Source organism: Maylandia zebra, linkage group LG8 (genome assembly GCF_041146795.1).
Source record: "Maylandia zebra isolate NMK-2024a linkage group LG8, Mzebra_GT3a, whole genome shotgun sequence".
In the NCBI taxonomy this organism is placed as follows: domain Eukaryota; kingdom Metazoa; phylum Chordata; class Actinopteri; order Cichliformes; family Cichlidae; genus Maylandia; species Maylandia zebra.
This window is the reverse complement of record NC_135174.1, coordinates 4,520,214-4,542,270: the sequence shown is the minus strand read 5'-3', so window position 1 is coordinate 4,542,270 and position 22,057 is coordinate 4,520,214. Positions and strand designations below refer to the sequence as shown.

At 41.1% G+C, this 22,057-nt stretch overlaps 1 protein-coding gene across 1 annotated transcript; it reads left to right on the top strand.

Moving 5' to 3' along the window:
* Positions 1 to 3,795: 3,795 nt before the first annotated feature.
* On the top strand, positions 3,796 to 21,651 carry foxk2a (forkhead box K2a). Its single transcript, XM_004569692.4, has 9 exons — positions 3,796 to 4,287; positions 5,371 to 5,565; positions 5,656 to 5,797; positions 6,112 to 6,258; positions 14,254 to 14,447; positions 14,559 to 14,761; positions 15,011 to 15,268; positions 15,347 to 15,544; positions 19,222 to 21,651. The coding sequence occupies exons 1-9, from the start codon at positions 3,992 to 3,994 to the stop codon at positions 19,434 to 19,436; spliced, it is 1,848 nt and encodes a 615-aa protein (XP_004569749.1). The 5' UTR covers positions 3,796 to 3,991; the 3' UTR covers positions 19,437 to 21,651.
* The last annotated feature ends 406 nt before the right edge of the window (positions 21,652 to 22,057 follow it).

Genomic DNA, 22,057 nt, shown 5'->3' with positions numbered 1-22,057 from the left:
AAACAGAAGACTTGTACTCTGAGCAAGCATTTGGCAACAGTGGAAAAGAAAAACTCAATTGTTGCCAAAGTTGAGGTATCGAAACAGTAATGCACAAACGTGTGAGAGATGCCAAGCGGTCTGCATCACCTTTTTCCCCCTAGAAAGTTCCCTGACTGGAGTCCTTGCATAAAAGTTCTGTGGTAGAAATAAAGCAAATTAAACGTGGTAATTCAAATTTATTCTGCTAGCCTACTTTCTTCACCTCGCACATTTGGAAAGGAACCATCAGTGCTTAAAGGTAGGTACGTTTTAAGGTTTGCTCCTATTTAGAAGATTTAAAGGAAGGCCTTCCATGTATCAGCTAGACGGTGATAAACCACATCTAGTTCAATAGCATGGTTTCCTCGTAGAATCTGGGTCCTGATCTGCCCAGAGTCCAAATAAAAATATCTGGCCCATCATGAAACCGAAAATAAGGCAAAGAAGACACTGTTAAGACTGTTGAGAAGCTACCAGCAACTGGTCTCGTCAGTTCCCAAACATTAGCTTACTATTGTTGGAATAATATATTTTTCTCACAAGTTTATACATGTGACATGTTTTCTATTGCTTCTATTGTGAATTAAATGTGTTTTGTCTTGTTTTGAATTTTACACAGATTACCAGTATTTGGGGGCTGTAAATGGTGACGCCCATGCTGTTCCAATTCTTGTGGAAGGAATCAATTAATGTTGACAACTTGATAATAAGAAGAGTATGTTAAGTCCTCCTTTAGCATAATCTGATCATAGTAAGAACCTGCTTTTTCACTTGAGGAACATTTCAAAACTTAGATCCATCGTGTCAACAAGTGAACTCGAGATGATAATACATGCTTTTGTCTCTACAAGACTCGACTACTGTAACAGCCTGTTTACTTGTCTAAACAATAAAGGGCTAGCTTGTCTACAGGTTGTTCAAAACTCTGCAGCGAGGCTACTGACCCAATCGAACAAGGGAGCTCATATGACCCCTGTTGTAAAGTCACTGCACTGGCTACCAATCAGATTTAGGTTCCATTTTAAAATTCTAGTTTTAACTTTTAGAGCATTACAGGGACAAGTCATTATAGCTGATTGGATCTAGCTTGGCTAATATCATTCTCATTTTGTTTGAAGACCCCAAGAAACCAGGTTAGCGTCAAGATCAGTGAGTTTTGGATCACCCAGTTGATCCTGAACCTTTTAAGCAGAAAAATTGCTATTTTTTTATTTCCACATACCAGTAAAAGAGTGGTTAAATCATAAATCTCGCAATTTACCAGCTCCCCTAACGTCTCAGCTTTCAAGAATGTGCTCTGTTTGGTTTTATCTGACATTATCAGAAATTTGTTTTCTGTTCTGTTCTTTTGTCTGTTTCTTGTCCCTTTGATTTTTTTTATATATGTATGGTCTGAATTTAATATATTTGTGTTAAGTTCAAAAGTCTGAAAGCCAGCTTTGACTTAATGTCACATCTGGCTTTGAGAGGAAAGTATTTGTAGGTTCAAAATCTATAGTTCCAAATGTTACTCATAAACCTCGTGAACGGTGCATTACTCTTGGATTCTTGCATTACTCTTGGATTACTCAGTTCAAACTGATTACGTCATTGTGAAAGAACACGTGTAGCATGGTGCATGGCCTTTCTCAGGGCAGTACATTTTTTTGAATATTGATGACATCTCAAAGAACGTGCACATACTAGCATCAGACGTCTAACAGCTTGTGGTGCTAGGCCCCTGTCTAAACCAGTCTACGTCTGTGGCAGTGTCTACACAGAATGAGTGATTTTACATGCATTATTTAACATGATCTTCATATACAGACTCTGTCCTCACAGCGTGGTAGCTGCTGTACTACAGTTAGTAAACTAACCTGATGCACAGAAACCCTGGTCTGGTAAATTACTGCATGGAACTGGAATTATGCAGCAATAAATGTAACCAAGTCTTTACTGCTTTTTAAAAAATCTCCTATGTGTAGAATATGTCTACTTTTTATTATTATGTTTACCATTTCCCATTCTCATTAATATAAGATATAAGAACAGGAAAGAAGGATGATTTAAGTAATTTGGAATGTGGCATAGCTGTTGGTGCCAGATCGACTGCACTACTGGGGGCAGGGATAGCTCAGTAGGTAAAGTGGTCACCCCATGATCGGAAGGTCGGCGGTTCGAATCCACTTAACGGCTACCCTGAGGTACCCCTGAGCAAGGTACCGTCCCTACACACTGCTCCCCGGGCGCCTGCTTAGTGGGCTGCCCACTGCTTCACTGAGTGAATGGGTCAAATGCAGAGGAAAAACAAGTAATTTCCCCATGGGGATCAATAAAGTATCCATTATTATTATTATTACTGGGACTTTCCAGCACAATCATCTCTTGGGTGTACAGAGAATGGTCTTCTAAAGAGAAAAAATCCATTAACTCTAGGAGAAAATACCTTGTAGATACTAAGTCCAAGGGCAGTTGCCAGACTACTTCTAGCTGATAGATGACAACAGTAATTCAATTAACTACTCAATTAAACCAAGGCAAGCAGAAAAGCATCCATTAATCCACAACTTGTGAAACCAACAGCAGCAGAAGACCACATCTAGCAACACTCCTGTCAGCCCTAAGAACAGGAATCTGAGGCTACAGTTCACAGAGGCTCTCCATAATTGGACAACAGAAGGCCGGAAAAATGTTGTCTGATTTGATAAGTCTCAACTGCAACTCAAGCATGGATTTACCCTGCCTGAACCATTGTGTACATCAGTGGTTAAGGAAATGGTGTGGAGAATATTTTCTTGGAATGTTTTGAGCCCCTTTGTACCAAATGAGTATTGTTTTATTTAGGACTAATTAGTAGGTGTGTCTCTGTGTTGCACCTGTATATCCCAAAAAGTTGATTCTGTTCATCTGGACGTAGCGTTTTCAGTGGGAGAAACGTGACTTCTTCAGTGCCAGCTGACTGCAGGTTTCCACAACCTTATAAACAGTACATTTGCACAATGACTGAAACTAGAACACTGAATGAACAATGGGCTGTGAGGTCAGTTCCTTGATCATTAATATGCAAATTGAGACCACTGAGTTTTCACTGGCCTGTAGGTGTTGTCACTTGGATGAGTGATGAAATGTTTCTCCCACATCCAGGTGAACAGAATCAACCTTTCAGGATTTACTTACCTGGATGAGAGAGCATGCACAAGACATTGCACCTGTATAGTTTATGTATGCAACTAGTTAATCAAGTGTACTGATAACTTGTCATAACATGCTGACTTTTGGCTACAGAAAGCCAAATCTTGGCAGCCAAAGCAAGAATCTCGTTTCTGGCCAGGTGAACAATGTATACATAGATTAGATAGTTAGTGCACAATTGACTATGAAAAAAAGAAAGAAAGAAAAAAATTGTAATTTGGCGTCAAATGTGTTATTCTGGATTTATGAATGTGAGATTTCGGGAGGCAGAAAATTTAGTATTAAATATAAGACACTGTCTTCATTAGGTTCTGTTAGTTTATAAAATATAAATAAGGACGAACATTAGACATTTTTGGGACACAGCTTGTATGTACATTAGACTCCCCTCCTGCGCCGCATTTTCCATCTCTCCGTCCATCTGCGTGTCAGCCTGCGCCGCAACCGAGCCCTATTTTATACGGCTATTTTTATTATTGTTGTCATTGGTAAACGCCACGCTTGTGTCTATAAAACCTGCTTTCCCATTGGTTGAAAAGATTGTCTGTCACAGTACTTCCGTCCGTTTGGCCGTTTTTGATTGGTCGGTACGCCTTTTTTTTCCTCTTCATCACGGCGGTGGGTCGGAGCCGCTGTGTCCCCGGGCTGGCACGTTCCTAGCTAAATTCTCCACAGTATAAAATTGGGTTCCCCTCTATTTCACAACCCGTCCCCCTAAAAAAATTATTTGGTTCCCTGCAACTGTTTATATATTTTCGCTTAAGACAGATTTCTAAATCCCCTTCAGATATCTTAGAAGATGGCGGTGGTAAGCGGGATGTCAGGGTTGGCGGTAGCCCGGCTGGAGGGCCGAGAATTCGAGTATCTCATGAAGAAAAAGTCCGTGACCATCGGCCGGAACTCTTCGCAGGGCTCCGTGGACGTCAGCATGGGACACTCCAGCTTCATCTCCCGCCGGCACCTAGAAATATTTACCGCAGGAGAAGATGGCACCGGCACGGGGGAATTCTACCTCCGATGCCTTGGAAAAAACGGGGTGTTTGTTGATGGGGTGTTCCAGAGAAGAGGGGCTCCACCTTTACAGCTTCCGCGAATGTAAGATTGATATTCCCAGTTTGCTTAAAGTGCGGGGAAAATCGAGTTATTTCTGGAATCGTGTGTTGTTGTTTTGTTGTCCCGCTGCGGTGTTGCACGTGCTCTGACAAGCAACACTAAGCTGGTACGTGCAGCTCGTGTGTGTGTGTGACGAAAGGAAAAAATGGTCAACCGACACGCAGATATGCACGATAATGGCAGAGGTAACTACTGGAAGCGCACTGAACCGACTCATAACCGCTGATTATTTATTGCTGGTTTATTCGGCTTGTGTTTAGCGAGCTGCTTACGTCAGTGAGACGTCAGATAGTCATAATTCAGCTAAGAGTCGGTGCGTCATGTGGATGCTAGTATTCTACTTCATTGTTGCATTTGTTTATATGTATCACGTGTTTTGGATATGCCTAATTACAGAGAGGCTTGGCACAGCCTAAAATTTGATAACGTTCATAGTGCTGGCTTGTACTAATAGCTATGTGTATGAAACATCAAAATGGCCGAATTATAGTAGAATTACGTTGGAATTTCACAAAGCGAAAAAATTCTTGTTTGGGGCTATAACCCTCAACAGCTGTCTCTCCCATGTCAGGAACACAGGCTAACTATTAAACTTGCGTGGGTGGTGTTTCTGACATAATACAGAACAGGCTACAGTATTTTCCCTCACAATAAAAGGCTGGTAAAGAGTTATTATACACTAGTTTTACTCATGATGCAGTGTTCCAGCGCCAGGTGCATAGTTAAAGTTGGCAAGTTAAGTACTTGCTTGACTTCATGTTCCCAACCTTTGCTCTGTCATTATTTGTCTCAGTGCTGCTCATGTGCTTACATTAAAAAAAATCTATGGGTATGAATGTAACCATGCACTGGAAGCTATTCATGTTAGACACGAGCTGTTATATAATGGAGGATGTCCCTATTTAAACAGTGTGAAACTGAATCACAGTAGTTGGACCTCCTTGGCCTGCTTGTCACCAGCTGGTCTGAGCAGTAACATTGTAATAAGCACTTGATTGACTGGCAGAATTATTTCACACATTTAAATAGTATAATAGTTTTTTGGTTCTTTTCTCCTTCTCTTAGGTGTTGTTTCCGCTTTCCCAGCACAAGTATAAAAATAACGTTCACAGCCCTGTCCAATGACAAGAAAGAGCCAAGGAACGTGCCAGAATCACCGATCAAGCCTGTCCAGCCCCAGATTTCCCCCCTGACCATCAACATTCCTGACAACATTGCACACCTCATGAGCCCGCTGCCTTCACCTACTGGAACCATCAGGTAGGACTGCTTAGTTGTATGTAAGCAGATTAGAAAACTGTGGCTTTTTTCCCATCTCAAATCAAGACACATTTTAAATATCTTTCACAGTGCAGCAAATTCTTGCCCATCAAGTCCACGTGGGGCAGGACTGTCCAGCTACAGGACATCTCGCATTCTGACCTCCGATCTTATAGGAGACAGCTCCCAATCAGAAAACGACAAGGAGGCCTCAGGTGAAGACAGTCCAAAGGTGAGAGGAAATGCATAATGTGAACAGGGCAGGAAGGGGTGAGTGCTTACAGTTAGTCTATCTGCTTGATTTCGAAATGGATTCAGACTAAATGTCTGAGAAGAACCGTGCGTGATGAAGGCAGCAGACTTCAGAGAAGTCTCAGTGGATTTGAGGACTCTGAATATCACTGTTACTCATTGAAGTCTAAAAATTGCCCAATGTTTGCAGTAGCAGCATAGACTTTAGAGTACAAACCCTCTGTGTCAGTGTGCATATGTGTGCTTTTGACACACATTTCCTGTGTAATAAACTTCACTTTATGTCTCCTGCAGGATGACTCCAAACCTCCATATTCATATGCACAGCTAATAGTTCAAGCTATCACCATGGCTCCGGACAAACAGCTAACACTGAACGGAATATACACCCACATCACCAAGAACTACCCCTACTACAGAACAGCAGACAAAGGCTGGCAGGTCAGTTTGGTTATAATACTGATAATACTAGTAATAATGGTGTGCTTGCGATTGAATAGTAATACAGACTTGAGTTGGTAACAGTTTGTTTTTTTTAATCTAATTATTGGCTGAAGAGCTTCATAAACTTATTTATTCACCATTCCAGCTAAACCACTGTAGTTCAGAATAGTTAGAAATGAAATACAAGGGTTTAAGTTAAAACAGAATACATTTATGTAATTGTGAGGTACAGATGGATAGTCTGTCCCCCACAGCATGACCCAGTGATGGAGGACCAGATGCAGTAGGGAAGCATCCCTGTTTGTCGTGGAGAGTGAGCCCCATTATTGAGCTTCCACATATCAGTCACTCAAGATTGCAATTATTTTCCTTTCTCAGCATTGGTAAGCGTGGGTAGTTTGCCTGACATTCAGTTAGGGTGTGCAAGTGCATGAGTGTTATACCAGATCTTATAGTTTGTTCACCAAGGAGCTACATGTTTTCACCAATGACTTTTGGCATTCTGATGATTAACCTGCATAGAATAAACAAAAAGCAGTTTTTGCTTAACCATCAAGCAAAACATTCTAAGCAACAAAATAACTGTATTGTTACTATACTTGGGCATCATAAAGTGAAATTGGAGCTGAGCTTTCATTTCAGCAGACATTTATTATTAGATTATTCACTGTTCACAGCTTCACCATGATGTCAGGATGTTTTTCTTCTAAACCATTTGAGTTCTGGATGAATCTCAGGAGGTCACTGTTGGAAATTGTGTGTGATAAATTAGGGCAGCTATTTTTCATTTGTTGAAATAAGAAGGAAATGGGGATGAAACACAGAGGGGAAACACACTTTCACACTTTGTCTTACTGTGTTCTCATTTAATTCGGAGGGTCTGCCATAAAGTCCACTTTTACCATGTGCTTTAGCTGTGGAGCACTTGACCCTATAGTATGAAGCGAGTTCAACATCCCTAGGGTATCGTTCCTATCTGGAACCTACCCTTATCACCTGTGTAATCACATGAAAGATGGTCTTGGCAGCATGTAACCAATCTAAAGGGGGCATTTCACAGATATGACTATTATCCACAGATAATAGTCCCTATGAGTGCCACCTACTTCAGAGAGATTGTCAAATGCTGATTAAAAATCCATAACGAACCATAACGAACATAGAAAATACACCGGTAAAATGCAACACTCCTGTAAAAAGGACACATGATTAATAATGGCAGAAAATCTGGCGATTTAGTGCACAGAGCAGGAAAATAAACATTTTAATTCCAGTTAATCATTTTATTGCTGTTTGTGCTCTGTGTTGCTGTTTCTTAATAATGTGACACCTGCACATTAGAGCTCTGAACTGTTAAACTGGATCCATTTACACAGTAAAGCTTACGGTCCCAAGTCTAATAAAAAAAATTTCACTTCAAACAGGTATTCTTAGTGTGCCTTCTAGTACCTGCAGTTTCAGTAGTGTTAGAGAGAATTAGGAGTGGATTAGAATAAAGTATAATAACATGTATACATTTTCTAAATCGTGAAAATAATACCCACATAGGGCTGGGCCATATTATACCGTTCACGGTAATACCGGTATAATGTTAGGCAACGATAGGAAAATGAAATATCGCGATAGAATGGGAGTAAAACGCGCACGCGCAGTGCCTTTGTTTTCATACGCACATGGCCGATTGTTGAGTGAAACAGATGAACCAGAATTGGTTTGTAAAAATGGTGCAACTTCAGTGATGTGGAACTGGTTTGGTGTTTGTCCGTCAGATACACAACAAAGCACATTTTTTTGCAGAACATGCAAGCGGCCGTTGTTATTGTCATATTTGTCGGACTAAGATGCTCTTAAATCTGGGAATAATCTGGGTCCTAAGCTCTGTATGCTTCAGGTCAAACAACACTGCAGCATCACTTAGAGTTAAAAACTGTCTAAATTCTTTCATCTTTAATAAAACGATCAGCATTGCTGCTTTACCAGGTGTAACTATGAAGTTTAACTTCCAGGCATCCATGAAAACTAAAGTTATTACATTTAACGGAGTTAGAAGTTAGCAGGAAGCTAGCGGAAGTTAGCTCGCTAGTTTCGCTAGTTACCTAAGCATGATATTGCATGTTCTGACTGAGAGATTTCTGAAAAAATTCAAACGTACAGCTCTGCTATCACTTCCAACATAAATGAAGACAGGAAACTAAACAGCAGTGATGTTTGTAGGGTTACTGAAGTTGGGCTAGCTGGTATATAATGATGTGCTACGTGATCGCTAGCGACACAGCTATGTTAGCATAACATAAACAGTGAAGCTGGAGGACGAACACTAACACTTTTCCACTTATAAAAGTTAACGTGAAGGTTCCTCATGGTTAGAGACAAATGCAATCGCATGGCAGGATACTGTAAACGGACCAAACTTCAGTCAGGAGAACAACTGAGATAATCCATCCACAATACGAGGTTAGTCATTAATATACTGCAACAACATGGGAATAGAGCAGCTGCCAGAGAATTCAACATTAATGAATCAATGGTACAGAAGTGGAGGAAGCAAGAAGAATGAGTTTAATAAAGTTTGATTTATCTGACTGCTTTGTTTTGCTTAATGTGCCTTATAATCCCGTGCACTTTATGGTCCGAAAAATACGTACTGCACACTGCAGTTTAATGTTGCAAAGCACCTCTTTTTAACTTCAGTGGATATTATACATGGTTATGCTCAGGATATGTCAGCCCATTTCTACTGGAAATGCCTTTTGGTTAAACTTTCAGCAAGGAATTTGCATTTGCACTGTTACATTTTTATAAAGCTTTAATGTACATAAAAACCAGCTTCTTGTTTAAGTGAAAATAAATGGAAGGTTGTCTTTTTGCGCTAGTAATGTTGTGGAGTTGTATTTTGTCTCGCATTAATTATATCGTCAGTTATATCGTTATCGCAAATTTTCAAATATATATCGTGATAAATATTTTTGGCCATATCGCCCTGCTCTATACCCACATATCCATCACTATCTGATGCATAGCTGCCGCTTCATTCAGTGGTTTCACTAAGATCTAGCTTAACAAGCTGCATATACACAATATAGACATCTGAACTTCATTATTTTATTGTATTTGTGTTATTCTACCCCCATAATGTTTGTAAATGGAAAGGGCCATAGTTTTAATGTAATTATCTCGCAGGATCTGTTATTCTTATTTCCAGGTCCACAAAACATCTTATCTGGCTTCATCTTACTCTCTAGTATCTCCTCTGTCAAACCAACCCTCCGTCACTACATCCACGAATCTTCTCTGTGGTCTTCCTCTTTTCCTTCTGCCTGGCAGTTCCATTTTCAACATCCTTTGTCCAGTATATTCACTATCCCTCCTCTGCACATGCTAAATACAGCTCAGCCTTGTCTCTCCAGTTGTTTCCTCCAAACCACTCAACCTGAGCTGTCTGCCTGAAGTATTCATTTCTAATCTTGTCCATTCTGGTCATTCCCAGTGAAAATCTTAATATCTGCAGCTCTGCCACCTCCAACAATTCCTTGGTCTTTTTGTTAGTGTCTTCATCTGAAACCATACATCATAGTGGTTTTCACTTCCCTTTCACTTTTGCTGCTATCCTTCATTCACAAATCATACCTGATATTCCTTTTCATCCACCCCAGCATGCCTGCACTCTCCTTCACCTGTCTTCTGCATTGTCTGTTGCTTTGGATGGTTGATCAAAGGTATGAAACCCCTTTGTCTGCATTACCTCTGCTCTTTGCACGTTCACATTTCCACCTGTGTAGCTCATTCACATCCCTTCTAGTGACTTTTCACTACAGATAACAATGTCATCTGCAAACTATAGTCTCAATTGACTATAGTCAATTGAGACTATAGTCAATTGAGACTATAGTCAATTGAGACTATAGTCAATTGAGACTATAGTCAATTGAGACTATAGTCAATTGGGACTCCTGCCTCCTTATCTGTTTATCGATTCTCATCTTCTGTCTATTACCATTGATAACAGGAAAGGGCTCAGAGCTAATCCCTGATGTTGTCCTCATACGTGTCTTGTACCACCCTGTATACTTTTCAGCCACCCCCAACTTCCTCATGTAGTACCACAGTTCCTCTCTTGAAACCCTATCATATGCTTTCTCTAGATCCACAAAGACACAATGTGACTTATTCTGGCGTTCTGTGTACTTCTCTATCAGCACTCTCAAAGCCAACCTTGCATCTGTAGTTTACTTTCTTAGCTTAAAGCTGTACTTCTGCTCACTCTTCGCACCTAGTTTCAGCATCTCTTTCCCATAGCTTTATGGTTCAGCTTTATCTCTCTGTAGTAGCACATCACAATCGGTACCAGTACACGTCTTCTCCATTGCTCGGGCAATCCTCTCTCTCCAGAATTGTGTTAAACGTCAGTCTGGTTGAAAAGTCAACTTCCCTCTCTCTTAGAGGGAAGTTGACTTGGCAGAGCTGCATACCTCCACAGGTATGCCATCTGGACCAACTGCTTTCCCACTCTTTGTCCTCTTTCTAACTGCCCTCACTTCCTCTTCACCGCTACACACTCTCTGATTCATTAACTTTGCTCGATCTGTCCTACTCTCTCTCATTTTCTACATTCATGAGCTCCACAAAGTACTCTCTACGTCTTCACTTGTTAATTACATTTACATCTCATTCCATTTGTATCCCTAATCATCCCAGTCTGCTGCACATCCTTTCCAGCTGTATCTCTCTGCCTAGCCAGTACTAGTCCTTTTGTCCTTCCTTAGTCTCCAGACTCACATACAAATAACAGAAGGCCTTTTGCTTTCTCTTACACCTAGCCTCCCAGTACACCGGTCTACTTTCTTCATCTAGTAGTTCTGTTTGATTCAGTTTCAAATATTTCTTGTTTTAGGGCCTCAGCAATGTGTACATTTTGAAAAGTGAAATGTATCCCTTTTTAAAATGTACACATTGCTGAGAATCCCAGCAAACCTTGTATAACTGTTGGGGAATGGAAGCAGTGTTCAATACAACCAATGACCTGATGCCCCAGGCGAAGTTAGATGGCCAGCTGTTAGCTCATTCAGGCCAGTGACGGTGTTTCCACTAATCACAGTTAGTAAGTGAACCTGTAAACTGGGTGAAGCAAACCCTGACTAATAAATGGTTTCTGTTTTGTTTTTGGTGTGTTGTTGGGGGGTGCAGAAATAAAGAGATGTTGCCGACTAATGTTGCGGGATGAGGATTTGTAAAATGTGCTTATGAGCATGTGTGTTATAAGATTTAGCCCAGATTTAGCATTGGTTTCCCTGACAACAAGGTTGAGAACATCAGTGAAGTTCAGGCTATCAGCAGTATAGTCAGTAGTGGTTTTTGATTCGGGCGACACAGGCGGTTGCCCGGGGCGGCATCACGGGCATCGGCAAAAAAAAAAAAATTGCTCGTACTCATGCTGCCCCGATATCAGCCAGCGCATATTGGGAATGGCACAGGCACCGATCGGTTTTCTATCGCCCATTTGCTGGGAGTAAGGGTGCCCTTCGTTTGCGAGGTGCGCCTGCTGCTTGCGGCACAGGGAGGAGAGGGCGTGGCGGCGGGGGATTCTCTGGCTGGCTGGAGCAGCATCTAATAACCAACTCGCAAAATAAAAACAAAACACCTTGGGCGGCATGGTGCTAACCACCGTGCTGGTGGTTAGCACTGTTGCCGCACAGCAAGAAGGTCCTGAGTTCAATTCCACCATCAGGCCGGGGTCTTTCTGTGTGGAGTTTGCATGTTCTCCCCGTGTTTGCGTGGGTTCCCTCCGGGTACTCCGGCTCCACTGTCCAAAGACATGCAGCTTGTGGGGATAGGTTAATCGGATAATCCAAATTGCCACTAGGTGTGAATGTGCGAGTGAAAGTGAGTGCGAATGGTTGTCTGTCTCTGTGTGTTGGCCCTGCGACAGACTGGCGACCTGTCCAGGGTGTACCGCGCCTCTCACCCCATGACAGCTGGGATAGGCTCCAGCGCCCCTGAAAAGGAGAAGCGGAAGCAAATGGATGGAAAAACAAAACAACAAACACGAAAACACCAGACATTATGATACAGACTTATAATTTGCACCGATGTTTTTTCGAAATTCTATTCTGGAAAAGTGAGCGCGAGAGCCCTCGGTGCGCCTGCTCGCTGCTGAAGTCAAAGTAAACTTTATTGTCACCTCCGCTACACACAGTCCAGTATGTAGAGACGAGACGACGAGGCTCCAGTTACAGCAGTGCAAGTAAACAAACAATAAATATAAGAACAGTAAGAAAATAAATATACGCTTTAGGACTCGGGGTAAAGGGATCAATAACAATTTAAAATTTATAATTTACGGTTTGATGATTTAAAGTCTCACACACAACCCGTCAAAAGGGGAGGGGGGCGGCTGCTTCCAAACAGAGCACATTTCATTCATAATGTTGTAAATTATGTATTCATGATTTGAATCCTGGGTTGTGTGAAATCCCAGAAATACACCTTAGACAAAGTGAATCTGTGAACTAAGGTGTAGGTCTGTTAGGTTATGCTGTGGTGATCCTCGGGTTGAGGGATGGGTGTTCATACTGGAGTGCAAAACTAAAACCAATGGAAGATGGACAAGAAAAGTTCAAAGCCATCTGGTGCTCAGTTTAGAAAAAAGAGAAGAGGAGGAGAAACGAGCGAAAGATGCAGGTAAGTAGATGTGTCATTGGATAATGGCAGGTCATCCTGAAACAATCAGAATCAGAATACTTTATTAATCCCTAAGGAAATTATGTGGGTTACAGTTGCTCCAAAAAGAAATGGTAAAAATAGTAACAGACTAAACTCCAAACATTATGTTACAGATTTTAATATTAATTAGTCCTTGTCAATTGTTGATTTGTCCTGTTCTCATTGTATGACGAATTATGATGGCTGTTTGGTAGCCGTTTGCATACAATGCATACTCTCTCTCTCTTCGTGTGTGTGTGTGTGTGTGTGTGTGTGTGTGTGTGTGTGTGGTGAATTTCGACAACAGTTTTATGTTAATGTACAATCCTTAATATGTTTTGTGGGGGGGGCAGCAAAACAGGCTACGACCGCCACTGAGTGTAGTTCATGGTTGAGCTCAGCCTTTCCTCTCTAAAACACATGTGACAAAGGGCAAAGAGGCTGTACTATAACGTCACTGAATTAAGACAAAGTGAAAATCAAGGCGATGTGAAAATAGTTCACATCAGATTTCTGTTAAACTAAACAAGCAATCTATGTTGCAAGCTAACAACAGCTGTCCTCAGTCTCCTGCACTGGTGAGAGCAGCAACATGCAGGGGTGCATTTAAAAGGGAGGCAACGGGTGTCATTCACCTAATTTAAATGTATTTTCACTGATGTTCAGTTCAATACAACACAGTACTCTTATACAAACAGTTACAAACGCGTGTCTTTTTATGTTGACGTGTCTTCCGCTGTTACCTGTCGTCTGCAGCATACTAGTGTGTTTTAATTAGCATTGAGAGCCAGATGCTGCAGCTTTTCTGCTCAGACGTTACAAGACAATGAACTAGGAGGAACAATGAAGCGCTCATACAGAGTATGGCTATGTCCTCAGTGTTAATGAACACGAGAGGCATGTTTGGGGGTTTTGTTGTATTGTGTTGTCTAAAGCTGAAAGTACACCTCTGATTTCTATTGTATGAAGATGCCCCAGTTGATTTAATACATGGATCTAATTTATGCTCTGAACTTTGACTGAGTGACTTTTTTTTTTCATTGACAGGATGCAGGATTTAACAGTAAAATGCTGATATTTACACACATGGGTGAGGTTTGACAAATGCGCCTCAAAGTGACTAAAAACTGTGTTACTGTCGCAATAAAATGGAAAATCTAATTGCAGTTTACACCAAGCTAAAATCATCCTGTACAACAACATGGGCGTGTTATGCATTATCAAACATGGATACCCCAACAAAATCTTCAGTTTAATTAAAGTTCTTAATTTTATTTAATTTTGATTCTGTAGAATTCAATTCGCCACAACCTGTCTCTGAACCGGTATTTCATCAAAGTGGCTCGGTCTCAGGAAGAACCAGGTAAAGGCTCATTCTGGAGGATCGACCCCGCCTCTGAAGGCAAGCTGATAGAACAAGCCTTCAGGAAGCGCAGGCCCAGGGGTGTGCCCTGCTTCAGGACCCCTGTGGGGCCATTGTCCTCCAGGTAAAGCATCTTGATGCTACGCATACATGACTGTAAAAAGTTTCCTGTACAGTTATATAGTGTGTTTTTTATGGCTGGGATGAAAACTGTACTTTACTTTTACTTTTCCAGGAGTGCTCCAGCTTCTCCAAGCCACACTGGGGCACTGTCAGCCCACTCTAGTGGGGTCCAGACCCCAGACAGCCTGTCCAGAGAGGGCTCCCCAGTCCCCATGGAGCCAGAGCCAACTCCACCACCAGCCCCAACCCAAGCCACAACAATCCAGCCCAAACTCGCCGTCATCCAAGAGGCCCGCTTTGCACAGAACTCCCCAGGTAAAACATTGGGTTTAGGTTTTTACCTTTTTATGAACCATATAACATCTAGTGTGTGCAGAGTGATCACATGTGGGCCTTAACAGATGCATTCACATTTTTCAGTTTTTCGTGACAAAAAAGACTGCAGTACCACCACCACCCCATATTAAACCCTTTTCTGTGACAGTGTACAGTGTTTGTGTGCTCCTGCACATCTTTATCTGAGTGAATGACATCTGCTTTAACCTTTATCACACCGTTTGACAGGCTCCCCTCTCAGCAATCAGCCAGTATTGATCGCTGTGCAGCGCCAGATGCCTCAAACGACCATGAAGCCTGTGACCTATGCCATGGCCACACCAGCCATTGTTACGACTACAGTTAGCTCTGCCCCTGTCATGCAGACTGTGCATGTTGTTCACCAGATCCCAGCTGTCACCATGGCAACTGTTGGTGGACAGCCTGCTTCTGCAGTGAGCAGCGAACCTCAGGAGAATGGAAGCGGAGAGCACAAGGAGATCAAAGGTGGTGCTCTTTTTGTTGTTGTTTTGGTTTGTTTTTGATTCTATGAGCATGTCTAATTTTTGATATTTTTGTGTGCAGTAAAAGTGGAGCCGGTCCCATCCATTACAGCCTCCTCCATAGGTGGAGTCAGTCGTATCATCCAGAGCTCTCAAGCTGCTCCTCTGACTACGGTTACCATCGTGCAACAAGCTCCGCTCGGTCAGCACCAACTCCCAATAAAGGCCATCACACAGAATGGGACCCATCTGGTCCCCATTAGTACTGCCGCTAGCACAGGTGAGTCGGACACACACACAGTCAAACCAGCACTTCATTAATAAAGGCCAGTTTTAAAAAACCTACAGCATGGTTGGTGGAAGTGAAGGTTTGAACTAGAAACCAGGTGAAAATAGGAATAAAGGCCTGCCTCTACCATTAGTCCTAAGTATCTGAGTGCTTCTTCCACCATTCCTTGTCATGTCTCCTGATGCTTCATATCTGAGACTGACTGGTAACTTATTCTTAACAAATAACCTGGTTGAGAGCAGGCTATGTTCAGAGCTTTGGTTTAAACAAATTCTTTTATGGTCAGCATGTGTCTGTGTTGGACAAATACATTTTATATGTGCAAGTTGTTAAGCTGTACCTCAAGCACAACTGTGCATTCACTGGAATTCATGTAATCAGTTTGTGATGATGAAAAGGTGTATATGTTGTTTATACTTGATGGTAATCTACCAGTAGGTCTCATTTTAAATTGCTGGAATTGCAGGTAGTAGGATACAGATTAGAAAATTGCTTAGTTGTATTTGGAGGCAATTTGTTACCAAGGATAGCTGTTCAATCAATTCAATTGATTTCTCTTTGATCTGCCACCAAACAAAAGCAGTTTTCCACACCTCTCCTTTATTGGGCTTTAGGAGAATAACCTTCATAACATTCACCTTCAGTTATTTTAAAAAGGTTATTTTATAGCTCTGTGCACCAAATCCACTTTTTCTTTCTAGGTAGTTTATAGGTTGTTGATGATGTTTATCATCATTTTATTATGCTGATCTGATACTGTCTGGTTGGAATAAGACTCACTCACCTGGATCATTTGTTCGGAGAAGAATAATCACATGACAGTAATGCCTCTTTTTATCAGGGTGCATAGAGCCCAAAGCAAAAAGCCCAGCTTAACAGAGAAAGTTAATCACCATCATTAACACCTACCTAACAACTACTTCTGTAGTATGCCACTGAGATTTCAATCATCTCAGCCTGTACTGGAGAAACATGCATAGTAGAAACGATTGCAGCAATCCTCCCTGTAAAGTAAATGATCAGATTGAGTTTAGGTCTATATTGATACCAATGGTATACAAAGATCTCTGCTAATTATGGTGCTTGTAAGTAGAATTGGAGCACAAATTATTATATGAACATGCTGACTCAAAAACAACACAGATTCACACTTGTTCCATTTGAAGTAAATGATCTGAAGGCATGTTTGAGCACCTTGCTGTATATATTGCAATCGTAGTGATGTAAACCTTATGTAGCCAGAAGATGGAGATGCTATGTTGAGGATCTCCAAACATTGCCATATAACCTAGCTTCAATGATCTACAGTCTCTCTTACCTTGTGACTAATGTGAGTCCACTTCAGTTTGACATGTTTTACAACCAACGTTAACCAGCAGGGTCATTTCCGTTGCTGTTGTACATGCCTGGCTTTTGTAATTGTCGGTATGCTCTAGTGCACCTCAAAGACACGCATGTTGGGTTAATTGGTAACTCTACTGGGTTTTTGCAGGGATGGCATCATGATAGATTTGTCAACATGCTTCCTTGTACCCTGCCTGTCACCTCTCACTAGTTATTATGAAGCTGTAACAATACTTTTCAACGATATCACGGGAAGATTTTGAGACCATCCTGCATATAACAGTGAAAAAGTTAACTTTTTAAATTTTTCAACTAATTTTACCAGTTGTAAGTTTTAGTGAGTATTTAAGATTATTTGTTCATTTTACAAATGATTTCGATAACTGCATTACAGATCGCGAGGTGAAATATAGCTTAGAACCTATTAATAAAGAGACTACAACGAACAAGAGCTACCATCCAAAAAATGTAATTAATGGAAATCTAATTAATATAAATGGAGCATTATGGAATTAGTGGAAGTGGTTCTAATAAATAAAGAGCGCATTTACTGTGAAATAGGACATGAAACAATACACACATACAGGCTAATTATCATCATGGAGCTCTGCTCTCTGACATAGATGTAACTCTGTCTGTGAAGCTGGGTTTAAGAAATAAGGCTTAAAGTTTTATAAACATGTTTAGCGCCATGTTCTGTCAGCATGACGTCATGTGACTGTTTGGTTAGTTGCAGCTAATAGGCTTACATTAGTTTATGTTAGCTAACCAGTGACAGAATCAATTACTGGGAGTAAAATAACGACACTAAAACTAGAAATCAGTTTGAAGGGGTCACTTTTGTGCTGCCCTAGGCTGCAACAATGAGTTTTATGTTAAAGCCGAGAACATACTGCCCACTGTCTGTGTCTCTAGCAGTAAGTGGCTGTTGGCTGTCTGGCTAGCTGCGCTGAAATGGGGAAATCTAGCTGTTAGCTGTAATGTTCAGGTTTGTAAAGCACTTTAGTGTTTGTTAACAGTCTGATTGGCCCAGGAGAAGAGGCTGTTTGTGAGTCTGGAGGTGGGGGACCTCACTGACCTGAGTCCCTGACCAGAGGGCAACAGGTCAAACAGGTGGTGGTAGTAATGCTTTTCTTAAGACAGGAGGTGATGGCCTCCAGTGGTGGCAGAGGACAGCCAGTGATTTTTTTTTTTTTGTTTTTGTTTTTTGGGGGGTGGTGTTAATTACCCGCTGCACAGCCTTCCTGTTCTCAATGGAGAGCTCTACTGAGGAGCGGTAGAAGGCCAGCAGCAGCTTCTGGTCCAGGTTGTCGTTCCTCGGGACACAGATGAAGTGCAGCTGCTGGTGGGCCTTCTTTAACAGGGTGATGATAAAGAAACCTGAAGGTGGAGACAGATTCCACCTGTTCTCTATTTATAGTGAGAGGGGAGTGGACCTGTCTGTGCCTCCTGAAGTCCATTATGAGTTCTTTTGTTTTAAGGACGTTCAGTGTCAGGTTGTTTTCTGAGCACCAGTGGGACAAGTTCTCTACCTTCACCCTGTACACCGTCTCATCTCCATCAGAGATGAGCTGAACCATAGTGTTGTCATTGGCATACTTGACAAGGGCTGTGGGGGAGGGGTGGCTTCAAACCGAGCAAAGAAGGTTTGAAGCTCAAAGAAGGTGTTGAGGTCCTGCGAGTTTGAGGCTCCTGTCAGGGGTTATTACTAAACTAAAGTGAAAGAGTGCTGCTACTGTGCTACAAGGATTCTGACAGTTTGCATAACTCTGGGGCGTTGATGAGCTGTTACTACTTGGGAAGTATTATTGTTATTATCATTATTATTAATAGCTCTGATCTTACCAGAGTACAAGGAACATTGGAAATTCATTCTTTGTCTTGGTCCTAGTTTGGATCATTTTCTCTCTGTGTAACTCTCTGAGCTTGACTCCTTCTAGAAGTGGTGATAAGAGTCGCCTTTCAGGAGCTTCTGCCATTGTTTGGTGATACCTTCCACATCAGTATCAGTGCTCCTTCTGCCTCGATCATGTCTTCCTCTTCTCATTTTGGGTTCTAGCCAGTGTGAATGCTACATGTATTATTTGTACCACCTTGTGGTAGGAATTGGTATTGCATTTTTATTGTAGTAAAGTACAGTGCAGGCCTGTATTAACCAGAGCTGATATCTCCTCAGCATAGATGTTTTGGATGTTAAGTCCAGCAGTTGTTTCTTCACATTCTTGATGGCTTCAGTTTGTTTTGGAAGTTCCTAAACTAATTTGAAATACAGGACTATAACACTCCATATTGAACCTTATTCATCTTCTCTTCTTTCCCACCAGCTGTTGCAAACCCTCTGCATCTCCTGGCAACTCACGCTTCAGCCTCAGCTTCCCTCCCCACTAAAAGGCAGAACGGAGAACTGCAAGACCAGCCTGAGACAAAGAGGGTGAAAATGGAGGAAGAGGAGAACGAAGCAGCGGCTGCCAACCGCAACAACGGCACCACGGACAGAGCGGGAGAAGGAGGGGTCAGTGAGCAGGTCGGCGACAAGTAGCCCGCCCGCTCCCAACGGCTCCCATCTGCATCCTGACCCCTGCTCTCCTGTACGCATTGAGCCACACATCTGACCTGGTGTCATTATCTTACTCCAAGGTGCCAAAAAGCGAAGGACTACAGAATGTGCAAACTCTTCTCGACCTCTCCTCCATGTATTTCCGACCACGAAACGTGATGCAAAAACTAAAAGACCAAACCTAAAAATGGAATTGAGAGAGTTACTGACGACTGTAAATGCCCAATGTTTGAGACCCAGATGGCGAGAGGAAGCACAGAAAGGAAAAAAGATTTGAAAATCCACATTAAAGGAAAAAAAGAGGCTTTTTTTTTTCTTTCTTTTTTTTGTATTTTAGCAACAATGAGTCCCAAAACTCACCCAAAGAAGACAAGGAGTCTTATCCTGGTAGCATTACAGACAAGCGCTTAACTGTGTGTCAGATAGAAACAGCAAACAAGTGATCTCACCAGTAGTGTATTCCACAAGGGGAAGTGTGTGTGTGTACGTGTGGACATTCCCATCTTCGGCAGCTAGCCTCCATGTCGACCTAGCTAACCCAGTTGTGAGTAGATATGCAGTATTCTGTTGTACAAGTGTATCTTTGGATATTTTGAGTCTTTCTCCATTTCCCGAGGCACAGATACTATCTAGTAATAAGATAACTAAAGCTATAAGTGGCGTCATTACAACATTATTTTTCTTTTTGTTTGTTTGTTTTTTTTAATAATTTATTTTTTTTAATATTGCTGTTTTTGTATGTGGGCTCTGTTCGGTGAAATGAATGTAGTCTCCAATTTTTTTTTCCTTTTATTGAAAACACTATGGAGTTAATGCCTGTTTTTCTGCTCATTCATGCAAATTAAATTCCTTTAATCACTGTACATCTACAGAATTTTCATATTTTACAAATAGCCTAAGAGTTAAAAATATATTCCCATGTGTATTTGACCGTATGCTTCATTGAGCTTGCATGTTATGGTTCTAGAAACAATGTACCTGAGCAGATTATCCGACTATGGAACTGAAGAAAATTTTGACTGGATCTACACTGATTCTGACCAGTGCTGCACTTAACCTCTAGTTCTTTCTTCTTTTTTCTTTTTTTTTTAAATTGCATTTTTTAATTTGTATATTTCTAGTTTTCCTTTGTTTTGTTTTCCTGTCATTATTGGCTGTTTTTTGTTACCTTTGTGTTGAAGTTGGCAGTCTGTTGGCTGGATTCTTTTACTCCTTTCAGGCTACTAAAAAAAGTCTATTCAGATTGTATTCTATGTTACACAAAGAAAAGCAAGTGATAGGTGTTTGTTCTGCTTCAGTGGAAAAATGCTTCTTTTTTTTTTCTTTTTTTTTTTTTATAAATTTATTTAAAACACAATCTCCTAGTTTGTATTTCTTTGAGTAAACGCCTTTTCTGCTGGGCAAATGATGCAAACTCAGTCTCAGTTTTTTAAAATTTTTGATGGAACGATGGGGACATCTGGGGTGGAGGTGAGGCATGTTAAGTTTTGTTAAAGGCTTCAGAAAGCATTCCTCACATTAAATTGTCCAAGGAAGGCAGTGGAAATGTCCTTTTACAGTTTTCCTAAAGGAACAAACACACTGGCTCACACATTTCCAGTCTGAATGTGACATTTATGTTTATGAAAAGGTGTACAGGTATACTGGATCACCTGTAGAAACCCTTAAATTTACAGTTGGTTGAACTGTAAAGATATTTTAAGAAAATTCCAATCAGTCAACCATAGCATTCAAATTTAGGACATTCTCTTAATTATGAATTGGATGCATTGAAATGTGATTAAAAGGAAGTTTAACAAAGTCACAGGTACAGTTGTTTCTGGTGTATTGATCAAGCGTAGGAGGGCTTGTTTTGGTAGTGCTTAGAGCTTTACACAGCAAGTGCAGTTTATGCATTTTTGACTGAATATGAAGGATGGACATGCCCGTTCTGATGTAATGCATTGGTATTTACTTTGAAGACTACAGTTTAATATTTTAGCCAGATCTATATTTTCTGGAGCCAAAAGTGACCATATATGGCTAAGAAAGTGGGGGCATTCACTGCAGTTGAGCCAGGACCATAGCAGCGGTTGCTACTATGATAGCTCTCAGTGAAAAGCAGTGAACTCAACTGAACGACAAAAATATTTATTTGGAACTATTGTTTTTGTTTTGACAAATGCATTATCAATAAAACATCTTAGTTGAAATGAAACACTGAAGACTTCCCTGTTTTTAGGGGTAACCGTGCCAATCAGCATGCAGCAACACACACTTGATGCCAACTGTAAATGATTACTTCATGTGTAGTTAAAGCTTCCATTTGTTTATGAGAAACATGGCTGCAGTAGCTTTAGCAGGACATAACTGTAAGAAGTTATTGCTCCAGAAGTGAAATAAAAAATGGCAGATTCAGTGGTGTAGCTCCAGGTCATGTTGCCAGGCAATTTAAATACTTAACTTTATCATACTATAGGGATTAGTTTGACACAAAGTTGCCTTTGTAGTGCAACCTCTGCTCTGGCCATTATTCAAAGCTTCAAGTTACACAATTTTTAAAATGTATCCATACTTCTATGACTTTCCAATTCGCACACTTTTTAGTAAATTTTGTGCCCAAA